At 33.9% G+C, this 20,857-nt stretch overlaps 1 protein-coding gene across 2 annotated transcripts in view; it reads right to left on the reverse strand.

The window, feature by feature from the left end:
• Positions 1-2,985: 2,985 nt before the first annotated feature.
• SCN9A (sodium voltage-gated channel alpha subunit 9) overlaps positions 2,986-20,857 on the reverse strand; it is a 101,099-nt gene continuing 83,227 nt past the window's right edge. For both annotated transcript variants that reach the window (XM_077751144.1, XM_077751143.1), the window contains exons 21-27: positions 17,910-18,191; positions 17,059-17,112; positions 16,009-16,146; positions 9,315-9,412; positions 8,230-8,236; positions 7,296-7,566; positions 2,986-4,401 (exon numbers count right to left, since the gene is read on the reverse strand). In XM_077751144.1, coding sequence (XP_077607270.1) covers positions 3,209-4,401; positions 7,296-7,566; positions 8,230-8,236; positions 9,315-9,412; positions 16,009-16,146; positions 17,059-17,112; positions 17,910-18,191 — 2,043 coding nt within the window. In that variant the 3' untranslated portion in view covers positions 2,986-3,208. The remainder of the gene's footprint in view (positions 4,402-7,295; positions 7,567-8,229; positions 8,237-9,314; positions 9,413-16,008; positions 16,147-17,058; positions 17,113-17,909; positions 18,192-20,857) is intronic.

The raw sequence follows: 20,857 nt of genomic DNA on the forward strand, positions 1-20,857 counted from the left end.
AACAGCATTATTATACTCATGGCTATTCATTTATGTTTATAAAGCAATTCTTGATTATTTTCCTCAAGAATATTATATCATAACCACAGATATTTAAAAAAATGTCTCTATACATAGATCCTAAACCCAGGCCAATTACTTGGCCATCCTAATTTAGCTGGCCCTCTTTTCATTACTTCCAGTGACATTCCTCCAAAATTGCTATTTAAAATTGCTTTATTTACATGTGCATTTTATCTTAAATATTTGTAGTAAAGCTATCAAAAATCTATAAAATCATGCCGAACATTTTGGGTTGAGTTTTCAACAATCAGCATCTAGAAACAGCCCACAAGTCATTTATATCTGTTGCAGACGATGTGATAGTCAAAAAGGCAAAATGAGATTCTCCCACTATTCTCCAAATGATATGTATGGATTTGTGTTCAAATATTTGTTTCCATTGTGTTTGCTTCCATTTTGTTCTAATTTAAATATTACAGTGTAACTGCCATTCTATATCCTTTGGTAAAATGAGTTCAGTGATTATGTGATTTAAATATTAATATGACACTGCCTTCTGGAGGTTGGTATCTCATCATCAGTACCAAACAGTAACTTACATGAAAAGCAAAGTATAATTTTACTTTAAGCTTACATAGTACGAAACAAGCTCTTTTCCAAGTATTGTATTTAATTGATAAAAAGTCATAACTAGACATTCCTGGGAAAACATATATATAAAAACTAACTATGTTATATTAAAAAAAATTATTGTTCAGCATCAAATTGGTTCAGCATGAAATAGGAGAAAAGTGCAAATTTGTAAATTGTTTTTGAAATGCTAAGAAGAAATTATTGAGGAACCAGTTGTCAGTATTTTTTACTTTACATAAAAATAAGGCAATGTAAAAACATTAATAGTAAACCACACATAAATCTGTCTACTGTATATCTTTTCATAATATGTAAATATGCAAAATGCCATTATATTTATATGGGTTTAAAATAATGAGGGTAGGCTGAATTTAAATCTAAGGGGATATTAATTTCATAATGTGAAGTATTAAAAATCTTACAAATGTAATATATTTTGTATGTTTCCCTAATTGTCAAAACCTATTTTCAACAGGCTTAACAGGTATGCAATGCAATGCTCTACATGGTCTAGGAAAACACTGCATGGTATCTTTCACATTAAATAAAAAAGAGGCTCAAATAACCTAAGATGAGTGATTGAATTTGGTGTAGAAGCTTTGGCCCTAGATTTAATTTCATATGTACCTTACGACAAATGTCTAGAAGTGATCATCTCCCTCACGGATGCTGTAAAATATGTCACAATTTTAAAACATTCAAGATACAAAGTTCTGTGGAAATGTCTCTGTTTTTGTTTTTCTCGTATCTGTGTTTTTTAGTCTCTCCCTGTTTCTATCATTCTCTACCCATACTCTTCATCTCCATTGGCATGTTTAAATCTTTATTTTTAACTAGCCAGAGCAACAAAAAATATGTTGCAAGTATTTATTATAGAAATATAATTCATGTCCCTTTTTAATTTATAAAAGCAAATGAATGATATGTATATTTGCTTTGAACACTCCTATAAAATCTTCTAACTAAAATTACTTCTGACTGTGTAATGCATGAGTAACTTGATAGAACAAATATTTCATATTCCTAAAATAAACCCATGAAAAAATGCATCATGGCCATTTCTTTTTAAGCCACTATCAACAAGGACTTTTAAAGCTAGATTTTATGGAAACCAATTTGACAATAAACTATTTGTAAAAAAAAAAAAAAGAAAAAGAAGCTAGACTTAAAATCCCTGATAGGAGGACAACAGCGAAAGCAAAATGAATATGTGCTTGGTAAACTATAAGCTCAGGGTAATTTATTGATTGATGTAAAATATACCTCATAGTCTTAGAATTTTAAGGAGAAGGTGACATTGTATTCATCTTATAAGTGAAAGAAAAAGATTCAAAAGGATTAATAGCACAAATTAGAAAAGTAAGTTAGTGGTAAGAGAGCAAGTTGGCAAGAACCCCCATTGAATGATCTTTAACTCATACTAAACACAAGTCTGTGTTGAAAGTCTGCCATATATCATGACTTGAAAGTTTGCCATACACATTAGGATGGTATGCAGGTGATGCAGTAAATACTATGCCCAAGTAATTATCTGCTCAAACATATACCACAGTATCAAATAAGTATCTGTACATCAGGAATCACTTCACTGAAGGAAAGTATCAATGTTGCTTTGTGCTAAAGAATGACTTGACAATACTGCATGAGAAAGCAGAAAATTGTGAACAAACATGAAGAGTTGGGTCATTATTTGTATTTTTAGGCAGCAAAGTCCAGTGTTAGTTTGTACAAATAATAGTGAATAACGCTTTCTTCACTTCCTCCTTTTCCTATCTTCACTTTTATCTTGTTTTGAGGAAATGTGATATGTATTTAAAATAACTTTTCATGTTGTATGGTTATTGCATGAACAAAGAAGGATATTTTAAAAGATGGGCTATGAAGCACAATACTCTACAGGTAAGTCTTATCCTGATTAGTCTATGAGTTAAGATGAATGAAAAGTATTTGTTGAAATGAACAGCCTACATATGTTTATAATCTCACGGCATTGTATAGGCACATGAAAATTGGTTCTGTTGCAGTATTGAATAAATTTAAGCACCTCAAAATATAGAATGACCTCTGTACATGGGGGAGAGTCTTGTTCCCTAATATAACAAGATGTGTTAACTAAATATTTGTTACTAATGTCCATTCCTTCTATCAGGGCATTTCACTGCAAAGCCAAGGTAAAATACTTTTATAGGTATCCAAATGATAGATGCATGTGTGCAGCTGTATTTGCCTGGGAAACACGAATGTTTACCACCCTGTGAAAAGATGACAAGGCAGATGTGAACATTTTCCACATGGTCTTCTCATTTATTAAAACAAATAAAATTAAATCACCTTTGTTTGCTGTAGTCAATAATCCCTATAGAGTACTATTACAATTCTTACAGAACCATCTACCAGTGCAAACATAACCATCTGCTAATGCTGCCCATCTATTTTAGGGAATCAAGCTAGTTACGGCAATGACTTTGAGATTATTTGGTGAAAAGTTTTGGCATAGACGTCCTTAAAAGAGTCTTCTTAACACAAATACATCACCTTCACAGGCTGTAAACAATATATCAAAAACGAAGCTCTATTTTTTGCTTTCCTTGCCATCTTTCCCTTTGTCTTCTTTTTCTGTTTTGTCTTTTTCATATTTCTCTTTGTCTGGCTTTGTTACACTATCATACGAAGGTGGAGAGACAGTGGATGGGGTTGCATCGGTTTTTTCTGGACTTGAGTTCTCATTAACATTATTAAAAACCATATCTTCTTTATTGGGCAAATCATCATCTCGGTCTCCATCTTTTATGTATATACTTGATATATTTTTGACATTTTGCCGTAAGCGATAACGTCTATAAGCACGCTGAATGATAGTAGCAGACACATCCTCTTGTTTTCGTTTTAGTGTAGTTGTTATGGGTTCATAGGACACTTTAGAAGGATTTGCTGACATGAACCTTTCTTCCATCTGTGAACGTAGAGAGTCCATCTCTCCACTCTCACCCAGAACACGCTTTGTAAAAGCAAATAAGATGTCAAGACAGTGGATCCGGTCCCCACTGACCATGGGCAAGTCCATGGCAATGAGCTGGACTTTGTTCGGTTTTGCTATGAGGAGAGGAGGATCGAGGGCTGCTGCAAAGTCAGAGAGTTTGCTATACTCTATAAACTGGGTGGCATCAGGATCAAACTTCTCCCAAACCTCATAGAACATCTCAAAGTCATCCTCACTCAGGGGCTCAGTACTTTCCTCAGTAGCGACACTGAAGTTCTCCAGGATGACAGCGATGTACATGTTCACCACAACTAGAAATGAGATGATGATGTAACTGACAAAATAGAATATCCCAACAGATGGGCTACCACAGTCTCCTTCAACTGGACTTCCAGGATGAACTTTTTTTGGGTCACAGTCAGGAGGTGCGCTGTTGAGAATAGGTGCTAGCAATCCATCCCAGCCAGCAGAGGTGGTAATTTGGAACAGGCAGATCATGCTGTTGCCGAAGGTCTCAAAGTTGAACATGTCATTAATTCCAGCTTCCTTTTTAACGTAGGCGAAGTTGGACATTCCAAAGATGGCGTAGATGAACATGACCAGGAAGAGCAGGAGGCCGATGTTAAACAAGGCCGGAAGGGACATCATCAGAGCAAAGAGCAGCGTGCGGATCCCCTTCGCTCCTTTGATCAGACGCAAGATTCGACCAATCCTGGCGAGACGGATCACTCGGAACAGGGTAGGGGACACGAAGTATTTTTCTATCAGCTCGGCCAGAAACATGCCTGGTGAGGAGATAGAAAGTTAAATTTCCATGCTACAGAAAATCATGACTTTAAATATATTTATCTGCCATCTTATCTCTTATGATTTCAAGACTGTCATTTTATATTGAAAGCAATTTCATAACAATCAAAAGATTGAGCAATCCCAAAGGAAAATGCTTGAAATTACCCTTGTGACATTTTCTATCCTTTTGCTAAGTTTGTGGACATTGATATTTTTCCCTCCATAATAATTTTAATTTTAAGGGTAATACCTCCTCATGTGGAAAATTCAAGAAGTACAGTAAAATGCTATAAAGGAAATATAAGTCACCTGAAATATCACCAATTATAATCACTGTTACTATTTTGCTGAGTATCACTCTAGATATTTTTCTATGCAAACTCACACACATACATTGTCACATGGATGTAATTATGTCATATAAGCATCTTTTATAATTTACTTTAGTCACTTCATCATATGTCATGGAAATATTTCCATACAAATGACAATAAAGTAATTTCTTATAGTTTTACAATGTTCTGTTCAAATAAACACATATTGAAGGATTTATGTTGTTTTCAATATTTTTGGCTGAAATGAATATCTAAGTAGGTATATTTTTTCTAGTTACGTAAACATCATTTGATAATACATCAATAAAAGTTTGATCAAACAGTATATTTAAAATTTTGTTAAATATCATAAAATCTATCTCCAGAAAGTTTATACAACTCTTTATAGTGATATATGAAAGAGCACGTACTCTAATGCTCAATTAGTATCGTAGTTCCTATAATTTTTACCAGAAAATCTTTATGATGTTTCAAAACATCTCATCATAACTTATTTGCATTTTTCTTAGAAAAAAATACACATATTTTTCTTGTTTATTGGACATTTTATGTGCTTGCTGGCTATTTTCTACTTTCTCTTTTGGCTATGTTAAGTCCTTTGCCCATTTCCCTATTGAAAGATTTACTATTTTCTTATTGATTGAGTAAGACTATTTTTCTACTGGAAGTGCTAATACTTCATTGTTCTTAAATGTTACATAAGTTTTTCCCCTGTATTTTGTCTTTCAAACTTTTTGTTTTGGGGCGAGGCAGTGGTGAGTTTTTCTCCATAGAATATTTTGATTTTTATTTTGACATAGTTGTTATTTTTTTCTTCATAGATTCAAATTTGTGAGATGACATAGGCAGGACCATTCAGCTTCATTGTTATAAATCTATTTCTTCTTGAATCCATTTTGTTTTACACATTAATCTTTGATTTGTGTGATCTTTCTACTGAGCAAATTATTTATCTTCTATACATTTGAAGTTAAATTTTGAATTATCTATTTGAATCCATTGAGGTTTTTAAAACACTGTGTTACTTCATCAATGTTATAATTGTCTATCTAGCAATAGTTTAATTTTTCTTCCAGATGAATTTTACAATCATTTAGACTTATATTGCCAATTTACTATCTCCATCGTGCAAAAAAGACTTATTTATATTCTCACTGGGAAAACACTGTACATATAATTAATTTATTTTAAGAAGGGTCATGATTAGAGTGATAGCCTTCTTATCCATGTAAAAGAAAAGACTTTAAATTATTTAAGACTTCTTTTATGTGTGCTAGCTTTCCTCATAGAAGTCTTATGCAATTCTTATTAAAATTGTTACTAGATATTTTATTTTATTTTTATTACCACTGTAAATGAGATTTTTCCTTAGGTATATTTTTAAAATTTTTGCCCACATATAAAACATTCATGAATATTGATACATGTGATTTCTAATTTGTATCTTCGGAAATCTAACTGAATCCATATTTTTGGTTGATTTTCTTTCATTTTTAAAGAATGCTATAATATGATCTGAAGATGAAGATAATTTGCTCCATGCTCTTTTTTGTTTTCTTATCTAATTGTATTAGCCAATACTGTTAAAAATAGAAATGATAGGGGAACACTCTTTTCTTTTCCTAATTTAATGGGAATGCTCCCACTATTTTGCTTGTTATTACTCTGAGATTCCTACCTAAATTTTAATTTGTTTTCTTATATCTAAATACTTTCTTAATTCTCTTTTTTCAAAGACTGGTTTTGAATGCCTCTACTAAGTTACATGGTACTCAACAAGGAGGTTTTAGGTCACGTGGGCTTTAATCCTTCTGGGACTGTTGTTTTATCATCTCTAAATAGAATTTGTATGAAATAATCTCCGCAATCTCGTTCTGTCTATAATTTGTAATCCTAAAAATAAATGCAACCCTAAAATACTGGGCAAAGCATGTACAGATGATGAGAAAACAAGAAGACAGAAAACAGCTATGGTAATGAAAGAGGAGAAAGTATACCATCCTGTGTTGTGATTCATGGACATGACTGAGGCTTGTTGACAAATGATTGCACTGGCAAGTCTTTGCCAAGTATGAAGCCATAAGAAATGAAAATGGCCCTTCTTAAGACCTTACCTTCACTTTGAATTTAGAAAGAATTTTCATGAAGAGTCAGGGATATTCTGGCTATTAGTGATCGTCAATCAAGGGACAGTTCTCATATGTGGTAAAATTGGAGGTGATTTCAGATTCTGCATTGGTCTTCTACCTACATATATAGGTCTTTCTACCTACAACCCTATATATATACAAAGATGCTACTTCTGTGAAGGGTAATCTTGGAAATCAAATATCAAGAAGTATTACATGCTTTTAATAAATAGAAAAGTTGTGGCTTTGAGGCCTATAGCATGAACAAAGGAATTCAGACACAGAAGTCATTGTTTTATTTACATTTGTTTTTAAGTTTCCTCCATTCTTCATTTTCCTAACATATTCAAAAGTAAAGTTACATTCAAGAACTCAGGATCTTTTCTGAGCATGTGTGAAGTTTAGTTTGATTCAAAATGGTCTTACCTACAATGGAGAGAATCACAACCACAAAATCAAAAATGTTCCATCCTACAGTGAAGTAGTAGTGTCTGAGGGAGATCAGTTTCAGCACACATTCTCCAGTGAAAAGGATAATAAAAACCACATTTATCCAGTATAAAACATCAGTCATGTAGTCACTTTGTCCCTCTTTTTCTACCATCATGGTTACCATGTTGAGGCAGATAAGAACCATGATGGTGATATCAAAAACTTGGTTTGTTACTAGGTCAAATATACATCCTTGGAATTTGTTCTGTAAAGAAGCAAGAATAATATGGAATTTAGAGTAAATTTTGCAAATCCATTAATCATTACATTAGTAAAAAAAATTTTTAAGTTATGTCTTCAAAAGTTGCATAAATTATCTTTGGTCATAGGTTCTTGATTTCTACAAGAGGTGTTATTCATGAGTTAAATCAAAGTCAGAGTGAATGAAAATTTTTGTTATTGTTGTTGACTTTCAGTATATACCAGACAAACCACACTTCTGCTGATGTTGTATACTAACATTTGCTTTTAAGCTCATCTACCCTAGTGTGTTATATATGAATTATTTCAGTCACTGGTAAGTTTTTACTAAAACACCTCAGCTCTACTACCTGGAGTATTTCAAGTTAATAAAATAACATGTCTCTAAATTTCCACTTTGCCATATTACTTTAACTACTGTGTTGCATTGTTTTGTACTTATATGACAGCTGTCATATCAGAGACTTATATTTTCCTCTCTATTTCATGTGTGGAATATGTATTTCCATACATATTTATACTTACATATCACCTTTCTTTTCAGTCTCACTGTTAGTATTACACTTTCTATGAAACACGGCTTCTTTAAAATCCTTTTAGGAAAGGCTTTAAAGGAAAGCTTTAAAGCATTATACCAAGATCAAGTAGGGCATGCAAAAAATTAAACACCAGGGCTTCAAATCCATAGATTGTGATTCAGTAGGTCTGGTTGAGACTTGGCAGCATGTCCATTTAAAAGTTCTGGGTGTTCCTCATGTTGCCAGCTGGGTACTAGCTGCCTTTGTTGTTAGCCATGACTCTTTGGCAAGGTGTGTTATGTTGAATACGTTATATGCATTTAAATTTTACGTGCATTATATGCATTTAATTTTTTCTCCCCAGTTGTTAGAGGAATACAAACTATTCTTTGACTGCTTAGACTCACTATTTCCATCTGAGCCCATTCTGGTCTTTGACTTCACAGTAGGAAAAAGCTTAGACTCATGACGAGTCCAACTGCTTCTCTTGCTATTTGTTGCAATATCAAAAATCTTCATGTTAGTTTTACTCTACTAATAGATAGCAATTGCTGCATCATAAAGTCATCACTTAGATAAATAAATTTTAATCAAATTACATTTTGTTTATATTCTCTACAGGCCACTGTACTAGTATTAAGCTGTGTAGCTAATATAAAAGTAAAACCATATATAATTTTTTTTCATTTTTATAGGAATATTAAGAACAGTGATAATGTTCAAAATACATACATATTTCGGTTTTATAAGGCCTTTTGTTCAAATATTAGCATTCATGTTTAAGAACTAGTTGCACATTAAAGAGGAATTAAAAATAATTTGAAACTTTATATGCTAAAGGTATATTTGTAGAAATATACAGTTGCCCTCGAACAACAATTTTGAACTACCTGGGTCCACTAACCATGGATTTTTTAAAGATAAAGACAGGGCAGTACTGTAAATATATTTTCTCTTCTTTATGATTCTCTTAATAACATTTTCTTTAGCGTACCTTATATAAAACAATATACAATACATATAACATGTAAAATATGTGTTCATCAACCATTTAGTTTGTCAATAAGATTTTTGGTCAACAGTAGGCTATTAGTAGTTAAGATTTTGAGGAGTCAAAGTTGATATGCAGATTTTGCCTGTGTGGAGAATTGGTGCCCCTAACCCCTGTGTTGTTTTAGGATGAACTGGTTTTTCTTTTTCTTTCTTTTTTTTTTTTTTTTTTTTACCCCNTGGCCGAGGTATTGGCTTTTGCGGTTTCTTAGATCCCAGCTTTTTCATCGCATTATAATATTTCTTCTGTTCTTCCGTCATAAAGATGTCTTGACCTCCAAGGTAAAGAAATAAAAAAATAAATCTAGTTAAAACCAGAATCATGGTCTGGATCTTTCCTCAGATTATTAAGACAGGTTAAAAATGTATTAATATAGAACTAACATGCATTTTATTATGCACCACGTAGCTGTAAATAAAATCTATATTAAAGAATTACTTAGATGTAGGCACATTACTCTCCATAAATAATGTAATGTGCATATATAAAATATATGTATTATTTTTTTTAATGCTTTATTTATTTCTGAGAGAGAGAGAGAGAGGCGGCGTGAGCAGGGGAGGGGCAGAGAGAGAGGGAGACAAAGAGTCCAAAGCAGGCTCCAGGCTCTGAGCTAGCTGTCAGCACAGAGCCCGACGCGGGGCTCGAACCCACGAACCGTGAGATCATGACCTGAGCTGAAGTCAGACACTTAACCGACTGAGCCACCCAGGCGCCCCAAAATATATGTATTATATGTAATAATTATTGGCTCTATTTTCTTTTAGTGCGGTAGCCTGTGTCATTTTAAACTATGTGCTGGCATTTCATTTTATCTGCTACTTATCTCAGGCATTTTATTGCTAGATTACAAATATATTAGGAAGAGTTATAAAAAATAATACTGAATATCTTTTTTGATGATTTGGCTAATATTTGGGACTCTAATGCAAAGTAGGGGCCAAAACCATAGTAAAAATAGTTTTATATTATTTGTATTCATTTATAAATGCCTTATTCCTTTAGCACAGAAAAAAGAATACACAATAGTGCCCTCTTATCTGTGGTTCTGCTTCCCATGGTTTGTGTTACCCATGGTCAACTATGGCCTAGAAGCAAGTGATCCTCCTGGCATAGGTCAGAAGGTCAATAGTAACTTAAAGCTATATCACAATGTCTATAGATATTCACCTCACTTTAACTCATTACATAGACATTTGATTATCCCACACCATCACAAGAAAGGTGAGTATAGTACAATAAGATATTTTGAGAGAGACCATAGTCACATAACTTGTATTATGGTATATTGTTCTATTTTATTATTATTGTTGTTAATCTTTTACTATGCTTAATTTATAAATTAAACTTTACCATAGGTATGCATGTAGAAGAAAAACATGGTTGGTATATTTAAGGTTTGGTACTATACTGTCTCTGGTTTCAGGCATCTACTGAAACATATGCCCTATAGATAACAGGTGAGGGAGACTACTGTACGGTGAACACACAATATCTGTGTGTGTGTGTGTGGGGGGGTGGTGATTCAAGAGAACTCATTAGCTACTTTTTTCATTCCAGTGAAGAAATTTCAACATAAACAGGTCAACATTATGTATAATCGTGTTCGAGGTACTGAGGGAATTACTGGTGATCCAGGATCCTTGACCTGAAGGACTTCCTAACTAAATAGACAACCTTTAAGTTTCAACAGTAAAAATAACTAACTCTTAAGTTTTTGGGGGTTGCCTGTGTGGCTAAGTCGGTTAAGTGACCGAATTTGGCTCATGCCATGATCTCATGGTTTGTTAAGTTTAGCCCCATGTTGGGCTCTGCACTGAAAGTGCAGAGTCTACTTTGGATCCTGTCTCTCTCTCCCCATTCATCCCCAGTTTGCACCCTCTTTCTCTCTCTCTCTCTCAAAAAAAAAAAATAATAATAAACATTGGGGCGTCCGGGTGGCTCAGTCGGTTAAGTGTCTGACTTCAGCTCAGGTCATGATTTTGCGGTTCATGAGTTCAAGTCCTGCGTCAGGCTCTGTGCTGACAGCTGGGAGCCTAGAGCCTACTTTGGATTCTGTGTCTTCCTTTCTCTCTGTTCCTTCTCTGCTCACATTCTGTTTCTTTCTCTCTCTCAAAAATAAACATTAAACAAATTTTTAAAAAAGAAAGAAATATGGAGAAAAAATTTAAATGAAGTTTTTTGATCTTTATCTCACAAAGGGGGCCTTAGAAGCTTTACCTATTCTCTTAGGGTATGCTAATTTTCTTAAAATTATCTGTAATTTTTACAGATTCACACATTTTCTACATTGATCTGTGATATCAAAATTTTAGTTATGGGATAAATTAATATAATCCATGTAATTAGTAACTTATTTTGGATAATTTATAGTTCTTAAATCCTTACTTAACTTGTGGGGTCAGAGTTAAAGATGATCTGGTTATTGTTTCCCTTTAGTTTTCTTGGATTAGGCAAGAGTCAGCTTCCTATTATATTGCATTTAAAAAAATTCATCAAATACCTCATGGTAACCAGACTCTCCTTTCTTTAACTGTTTTAATTCACCTTTATTCTAGTTGATATATAGAGTTTGGTATTTATCTTACATATTCATGCTAGGTACCAGGGAGAGCCTTCAGGCCAATGTTAACAGAACTAAGAATGAGCAGAAGCTGAATTTCATAGCGTGTCAAGAACTTACCAGAAGAAGCTAGGAAAACACTGGGAAGAGAACTCTGAATTAGAGGTAAAAATCAAAGTGACAAATTCTAACTTTACTTAATGATACCTTGTTTGCCAAAATAATAAAAGGTAGGAATAAAATGAGGAGATTACAAAATGCTCCAATAGAGGAACTTGCATTGTTTGGTTTGGTTGTACTGTAGCTTTAGAGACCTGTGCAAAAATGTATCCCTTTAAAAGCTAGATGGAAGACACTGTAAATCAGGCTGGTCTTTTTCAATATTACACACTACCTGTCAAGGCTGTGTTACATGGTACTTAAGACTTTAGTTCTAGTATCAGATCATCTTTGTTCAAATCCTATATCTGTTGTCCTTGGGCAAGTTTCTTAATCTCTTTAAGGATAAGTCACCTCATCATTACAAGAGTAGCCATACCTCTGTTGTTCTGTTTGGAGGATCAACTGAGGTAATGCATTCAAAGCACTCAGAATAATGCTAGATACACAAGCCCTCAATAATTGTTAGTTGCTATTGTTGTTATTGACCTTTCCTGATAAGGTTATAGTTACTAAAAGGGGTTGCTTTATTTAGAATGTACCCATATGTAACCAGGGCTATACTAGGTCTTTGTGTAAATATAGTACATATTTTCCCTTTTATAACTTGAACCTATTAGTAATTTGTGTTCTAATTTTCCAAAGTATGTTTTCTAATGAATTATTAAACACCTATTTTCACATGAACTTATTAAAATGAAAACATTACTTATGGAAGTGATGGGTATTTGGAGAAACTAGTAAAGTGGGGTTGGTCATTAGAAGTGCTATGAGCTGAGACCAAAGTACTAAGTTAGAAAGCCTTAAGAACACACTAGGAAAAGAACATGGACTTTAAAGTCAAACAAAGCCTTGAATGGATCCTGAATGCCAATGGACTTGTTGATTGCTATGAAACAAGTTACTTATCCTAACCAGACCCCAGTGTATATACTTTTCTATAAAGATGCCACTTTCATTAGCTTGTCTGTGGATTAGATAAATTCACATACACAAAGTTATCTAGCAGAAGGGCTCCTATGTAGTAGGTTAATTGAAGTGTTGGTCCTGTCAGTAGGGTGGAAAAGAAACCCTAGGCCATTCAGAAAAGGTCAGAATATAAAAGGTAAGCTTAAATTGCAAACGGAATACTAGAAGAAACATAGGGGATAGTGGTAGTTGGCAGTGCTTCTAAATTAGTAACTTTTGCCTGACAGTAATGGTTATGGGTGTCAACCCATTCCATCTTCCTCCAGTGGCAATTCTTGTAGAAATAACGTTTAAAGCAAGAAGATTGAAGCAACTAGGGCTGTGGTATACTGTCCATGGTCACATGGCTTTATCTAGATACATGTTTGATTTATCCTATGCAGGGAATATTGGGGAATCATATGTATATGCTTATATACTACATATACACATATATAAATCCTAGGGTTTAAAAATAATTAAAATAATTAAAATAATTATTTTTATTTTAAAATTATTTTAAAATAAAATTAAAAATATTTTAATAAAATAATTAAATTGAAAATTAGAGTGTACTTTGTAAAATTATTTTCAATGTTAATTGTCAATTTTTAAAGATTAAAGAAGATTTAAAGATTTAAAGACTCTAAAGAAAATTAGAGTGTACTTTGTAAAATTATTTTCAATGTTAATTGTCAATTTTTAAAGATTCTCTGAATATATGATAACGTTAGTCAAGTGTGACTCTTAGATATTAAATGTAATAATGGAAGATGGAATTTTCAAAAAAAATCTTTGAAAAAAACCTATATTTGAAAATATAAGCATAAATAACATTTAACATTTACTAGATTTTCTTCCAATTGTGAATATCGATCATGTACAATAATGACATTTCTTTTCTTGTACGTCCATCTTTTCTTAAATGCTAAGCTATTATCTAAAATGACTCTCTTTTGGAATTCTGGCCCTTATCTTGGAAACATTTATTTTCCTGTGTGTGGTGCTACAGCCAAAGTAACTCAGCCAACTTTGACACTGAGACTTCTGAGATGATTTATTCTCTTGCAAATCACAGATAATACTGTAGACTGTACCCACCACAGTCTCTTCACTGAACATATCCCATATTCTCCATTGCTGCAAATGACTAATTTGGAGAGTTAAATGTGGTCCAGGTTGCAGGTAATGCAGAATCTGACCCAGTCTTTGGTCTCTCTCCAGTCATTCTACGCATCATTGCTGGATTCAGCTTTTAAATTAGAACTGAGTTTTCATGGTCTCAGGAAGAAGAGACTCCAGAGTTGGATCTGTGATGAGGCTACTTCCTGTCAGATCACACGCAAGCAACACATCCTCTCTGATGAGGGAAGTAGTGATATGACACCTTCTAGATTTGTTATAAAACCTGACCAAGATTACACGTGTGGAGTACTTTACACAGAATCAGACACATCAAGTCTTAATAAATGCCACTGGCATTTTTTAAAGCCTATATGTGCTCCCTTGCTCAAAATACCTCAATGACACATCAGCTCCTACTGAAAAATATCTAATATGGCTTTTCAGATCTGTTCTCAGCCTAGACTTCATCTTGTACTATTTTGCTTCTTAAAACTCCATCCCAAAGTCCATTCAAACTGGTTAGAAGGCTATTCCTCCTGGATTATTGCCTCTTTTGTCAGCCCTATGAATGTGCTCCACTTTTCTCTACCCCTCCCTGTGGATTATCCATCTTACTGCCTCTCAGTAGCTACGTCTTCTTATTAATCTTACAAGGACTACCAATTGTCACATAAATCATACAGCTTTTTATAGCTGTTTTTTTCTATTTATATCTATTTTTTCTCTGCCCACTTATTTTGTTGTTGTTATCATCGTAGGTTTTGTTAATTTTTATTACACTTATCACTATTTCATATTATAGTGTTTAGGGATCTAGCATAGTGCAGGGTCTAAAAAATATGTGCAGTATATAGGATCAACTACTGACTTTATCAAAACTATCACTTACTAGATGCATGATCTTGGGTACATCACTTAACCTCTTTGTGGCTGCCCACATTTAGACAAAGTCTACAACAACAACAACAACAACAAAACAACAATAATAATATATTTTAGGGTAATATTTAGGTTGAATTATGTCCTCCCCCCAAAATATTTTTAAGTCCTAGTCCCTACTACTTTAGAATTACCTTATTTGGAAATGTCATTGCAGATGTAAATAAATCAAGGTGAGGTCATACTAGAGTAGAGTGAGCCTTTAATCCACTATGACCAGTGTTCTCATAAGCAAAGGAGAGAGACACAGAGAGGGAAAACACTCCATGTGACCATGGAGGCAGGGATTAATGATATGCAGCCATAAGCCAAGTAACACTTGAACTACCAGAAGCTGAAAGACGCAAGGAAGGATCCTCCCGTGAAGCCTCTAAGGAGAGCATGACTCTGCCAAAACTTTGATTTTGGACTTGTAGCCCCCGTAACTGTGAGAGAATAAATTTCTGTTGTTTGAAGCCACCAATGTTGTACTTGGTTACAGGAGCCCAAAAAAATTAATACAGTTGATGCGAAGGTTAATGAGACATAAATCTCAGGAGGGTATCTCACTTGTAACATTCAACAAATCTTAATTTCCATCACATGTATCATTTCTTCTGCTATGATACAAACTCCTTGAGGTCAGGAAACATACCCTGTGTTGTTGTCCATTAAGGTCCAGTCCAATATATACCATACAGAGCAGTGACTCAGGAGAATGAATGAAGTAACTCCTTATGAAATATGTTTTGAATAAACAATTAGTGCTTTAATTTTTCTTAATTAGTCAATCCTCTACAGCAAACTTTGAAAAAAACTGAATACTTGTCATATTGCTTAAAAATATGACTTAGGAGATAATTATTTTCTGTGCAGAGATAAATGAGATTAAGCATATCTGTATTAAATTAGTCAATCCTCTATAGCAAACTTTGAAAAAAAACTGAATACTTGTCATATTGCTTAAAAACATGACTTAGGAGATAATTATTTTCTGTGCAGAGATAAATGAGATTAAGCATATCTGTATTTAACTATTTAAGAAATAAATGAAGTTATAATGAAGCTAATTACTGATTGATTTAAAATTAAATTTTACATTATATTTTTAGGACAATAATTGTTCATATTTTTCAGTGCAGTAAAAAACCTTAAAATACTTATCTTTTTTTTCTGTTGGTTGAAATTATCTATGATGACACCAATGAATAAGTTCAAAGTGAAGAATGACCCAAAGATGATAAAGATGACAAAATAAATGTACATGTAGAGGCTGTATTCATAGATGGGCTGCTTGTCTACCTATAAAATGAACAGAAGTTAGCAGTATATTGACAATAACATTAATCATTTTGTTTTTTACATATTTTACATGTTAATCCAAACAGTGCTGTCCTAGGTGAACTTGGCTTTTCAGAAGCCACAGCATTTTGAGGATCAGCCTAAATATTCTTAAAAATTTATTCAACATTAAGTAAATATTTATTGCATGCTTATTATGTACATGAATATAATCTTCAAATGACTACAAAGGACCTAACCATATGTATTACTTGTTCTCAGATTGGTAGGACAGTTTAGTAACTAAATGAACTGAAGTATGCTTTTTATTTCCAGAAAAAAAAAACTGTAAAGAAGGTGATACTATATTTATATAAATTTTACTGATTCTTTTCTTCATTTGATTACAGAAATGTCATCACTGGATTTAACTTCTTACCATGGAACTCATTTTACATAAACTCTTCCACAGCATTTTAAATATAAAAACAATAAAATCTACGAATAAAAAACTTTAAAACCCATGAATAACTTATGATATTTAATTTTTATTTTGATAAATGTATTTATCGAGCACTTATTGCCAGGCTGTGCAATTTCCAGGCTTACATTTTCTTGTTGGTTCCTCACAACAGTCCCATGAGGCGGACAGTAAATATTTTCTTTTCTCTCAGCCAATAAACAAGCTGAGAGAGGCAGAGTAATTTGCTCAAAGTCAGTTGCAGTGCTTATATATGATAGAGCCAGAATTTGAGTTAAGCTCTGTCCCCAAATGCTGCACACATCATCACGAGGCTATTATTAGGTGGAAGGAAGTTCTTAATTTTGTGTGTATATACCAAGGACTCCTGGGAGCTACTATTTGAAAATGGCTGACCTAAACTAAGGAGCTTTAAAAATTGTAGAGTTTGTGTTATATTGACCAATACTTACATTAACAGAATCAACAGCTGCATACATAATATCCATCCATCCCTTAAATGTTGCCTGTAAATATAAGAGAATCTGAATGTGAAACTCATACTCTAAAATAGCCACACATGAGCTCTGTCCATTTTTTGTTACATTTATTAAGTGACATCAAATCACTGAATTTTACTGAATTTCAAAATATTGAGTTAATATAAAGATGCTATGTTGAAAACCAAAAGGATGTAGTCCCAAGTCCCATTATACATCTTAGTCCTAGTTAATTATTTCTAGGTTCATACAATTCCTGAAAATTTTACACATAAACTTTAATTTTTCCTGAGGTAGAATTTTCCAGAACAAGTTTTATAGGCACATGTTCTAAGAAAGACCAAGCCACCTTTTTTTTTTTTCCAAATAGTTTATTGTCAAATTGGTTTCCATATAACACCCAGTGCTCATCCCCACAAGTGCCCTCCTCCATGCCCATCTCCCCCTCTCCCCCACATCCATCAGTCCTCAGTTTGTTTCTCAGCATTCAAGAGTCTCTCATGGTTTGCCTCTCTCCCTTTCCCCCACTATTTCCCCCCTTCTTCTCCCCCATGGTCCTCCGTTAAGTTCCTCCTAATCCTCCTATACATGCAAACATGTGATATTTGTCCTTCTCTGCCTGACTTATTTTGCTAAGCATAACACCCTCAAGGTCCATCCATGTTGCTACACATGGCCAGATTTCATTGTTTCTCATTCCAAGCCACCTTTTAAAGTCACAGAGTTCATTATCTTTAATTTATAGTTAATAGATTACACAATGAATTATATCCTTCATCCAGAGTCTACTAAAATACCAAGCATTCAAGATAGGGCTCACTTACAACTTGAAGCAGAGACAGGTAGCCAAGTCCAACATTATCAAAGTTGACCTTCAGGTTTTTCCATCGCACATTTTGACTAATGTTCATCAGTGCAGAACAGTCAGAACGATTTTTAACTAGACTTGTTGGAAAACGTGACCCATCTGTGGTATTAACACACTCATAGAACTTTCCAGCAAACAGATTTACTCCCATGATGCTAAATATTAGCCAGAATATAAGACACACAAGTAGTACATTCATGATGGAAGGAATGGCACCTATGAGTGCATTCACGACCACCTAGTATTCAAAGGAAAGAAAAGGATGATTAGGATTAGTAAAAATGTTAAATGGTCAACATTAATGAAACATAACGCAGAATTAAAGAAATTAGAAAAGTCTCCCTTACATGTTTAAGACATCAAATCACCAACCAACATGTATTAATTGTCTATGCTTAGTAGTAGTATGCCAACCAAGACAAAATGAGACAGGAGCCCTGTGATCAATAAGTTTACCTAAAATACATGATATATATCTTAATATATATCATATATTAATATTAATTAATTAATATAATAATACAATGATACCATAGCTCAAATAAATGAAGCAATAAAAACAATAAACCAAAAACCTGATATATGTAAGGTGAAGTTGTAAATCTGCATAATCTAGAAAAAAGAAATTTCTAAGTATAAATGATAAAAAATAAATAAAATGTACATTTAAAGGTTCCTAGTCCTAGAATTGTCAGCGCTAAAATTTTCCCATATAGAGAAACCATTGGTATATATAAACTGGAGTTAAGGTTGGGAGTCTTTTAGTGTATGAACCCCTTATATTTAATTGGCCCTGCTAGTTGTATGCTACTGAATTCAGTTAAGACCTTGGGACCTCGGTTTCTTCATCTACAAAATAAGAGCCATCTGTTCAAATTTATTATTCTAGGTCTAAGTATCCTTTATATATAAGTCCTTGGCCAAAAATAGATAATGCTTGCCTCGGTTAAAACAAGAATGAAGTAGTTTATCTTTAATACTTCCATTATTTCAGCTTTCAGCATTTCCACTGCTGTTAATCACTGGTGCCTCTTGCCATTCCAATTTTCCTGCATGGAGACTATTGTAGCATTTATCACTCTCCAGATTTTCTTAATTATCCCATCTTTCAAAACTACCTGTCTTTTTATATTTCAGTTCTAGTCTGTGAGTTCAAATGTGTTAAAGACTAATTTGTTAATTAAGAGCATTGTGCTCCCCCTTTTTTTCCAAACAGTGAAACATTAAGAATCTTTGACTCTCTCTGATTTTCTAGAGCAGGAGTTGGCAAGCATTTTCTTAAGTATTTTTAGGCTTTGAGGGTTATATGATCTCTGTTGCAAGTATTCAATTCTGCTCCCATAGCAATAGATTATAAACAAATGGGCATGGCTCAGAGGCAATACAACTTCTTTTACAAAACAGGCAATCAGTCTGTGGGCTTTAGTTTGTTGACCTCTGGCCTAGAGCAATAGTTATTACGGTAGGGTCTGTGGGCCATCGAGCTTCGATGCCAGCATACAATTCTATGAAAAACATTATGGATGCATTTTTTTTTAAAGAGATGAGTCATACTTTTATGAGATCTTTACAGTGTACATGGTACTAAATAAAAGGGCTAGGAAACACAGGAGTAGAGAATGAAGTTCAAAGTGGTCAACTCTTGTTCAAGCCTATATTTTCATCCTCACTTCCTGCGAATCTCCCCACTGTGCTTACCACCGTGGCACATTTACCCTATTAGTCATTGTTCAAACATGCCTTGCACACTCAACCTTATGCTTCTCTACCAGGTAGCATCTCTGCCTGGAAGGTCTAGGTACCTGGGGTTTGGAGCCCACTATTTCAGTCATGGCTCCAAAGTCACCTCCCTGTGAGTCCTTCCTAGATTTCCCCAGGCAGCTACTCTAGCTTACGGTCTTAAAGTACTGTGTGCTTACCATTTTATAGTAGATGTCATAGAGTGACTACTGTTTTCCTGTCTGTCTCTCCATGACTTTTGTCCCTACTCGGTAGGGGTCTCTTCACCACTGTACTCTTTTTATAGTCCAATAGCTGACACATAGTTGGTGTTTAAAATGTTTGCTGAAAGAATGTGAGCAATGGTGGTCTCTGAGGGAGATAGGTACATATTGGTCTGGTGAGCAGCCATTTGGGAAAGTTAGTAAGCTTAGGAGCCTCAAGATTCAAAGGAAGCTCACTACAAAATACCTCAAATCACTATTTCATTTACTCTTTAGAATTATCTTGCAGTGTGAAGAAATGTATCCTTTTTGCATGGTTAATAAATGCTAAAGCGATGTATCTGCTCCTCCAAATATATTAAAACATTCTCCTGTATCCTGTTCAGCTATATTATAGACAAAAAACAAAGAGCAAAGAGGGTAAAATAATGGGCTAGCTTAATTGCTGAGGGAAGTAGTTTTCTAAGGGAAAGTAAATTCTTCATTCATGAAAATGTCATATACGGTCTGTTTGAGTCCAGATATGAGTCATACGTTCTAGATCGATTGTAACATTCTACCAATGCTCAAAAAACGAAGTTAATGTCAATGGATTCCAATAGTGTCTTTCTGTATGATAGCACAACTTGTAATTTTTCAATACTTATGTGATAAAAGTATTGAATTACACTTATGTTTTTTTTTGTATAATTATGATCTCTCATATACACGAGAGCCATCAGACACTGGATGCATCCAACAGTAGACATGACAGTCATAGTTTAGCAGGGATAACACTGAAGATCTGCTGAACTAAAAGCTCTGATAGTCACTTGAGGCTTCAGATTTCTGAGCCCCACCCCAGAGTTCTTGATTCAATAGGTCTGCAGGAGGCCTTGGTCATCTGCATTTCTAATAAGTTCTTAGATGATGCTGATGGCTGGTCTGTGGATCACACTTGGAGAAGCAGTGAGATAGACTA

The sequence above is a fragment of the Crocuta crocuta genome, unplaced genomic scaffold, assembly GCF_008692635.1.
Source record: "Crocuta crocuta isolate KB4526 unplaced genomic scaffold, BGI_CrCroc_1.0 scaffold219, whole genome shotgun sequence".
NCBI lineage: Eukaryota > Metazoa > Chordata > Mammalia > Carnivora > Hyaenidae > Crocuta > Crocuta crocuta.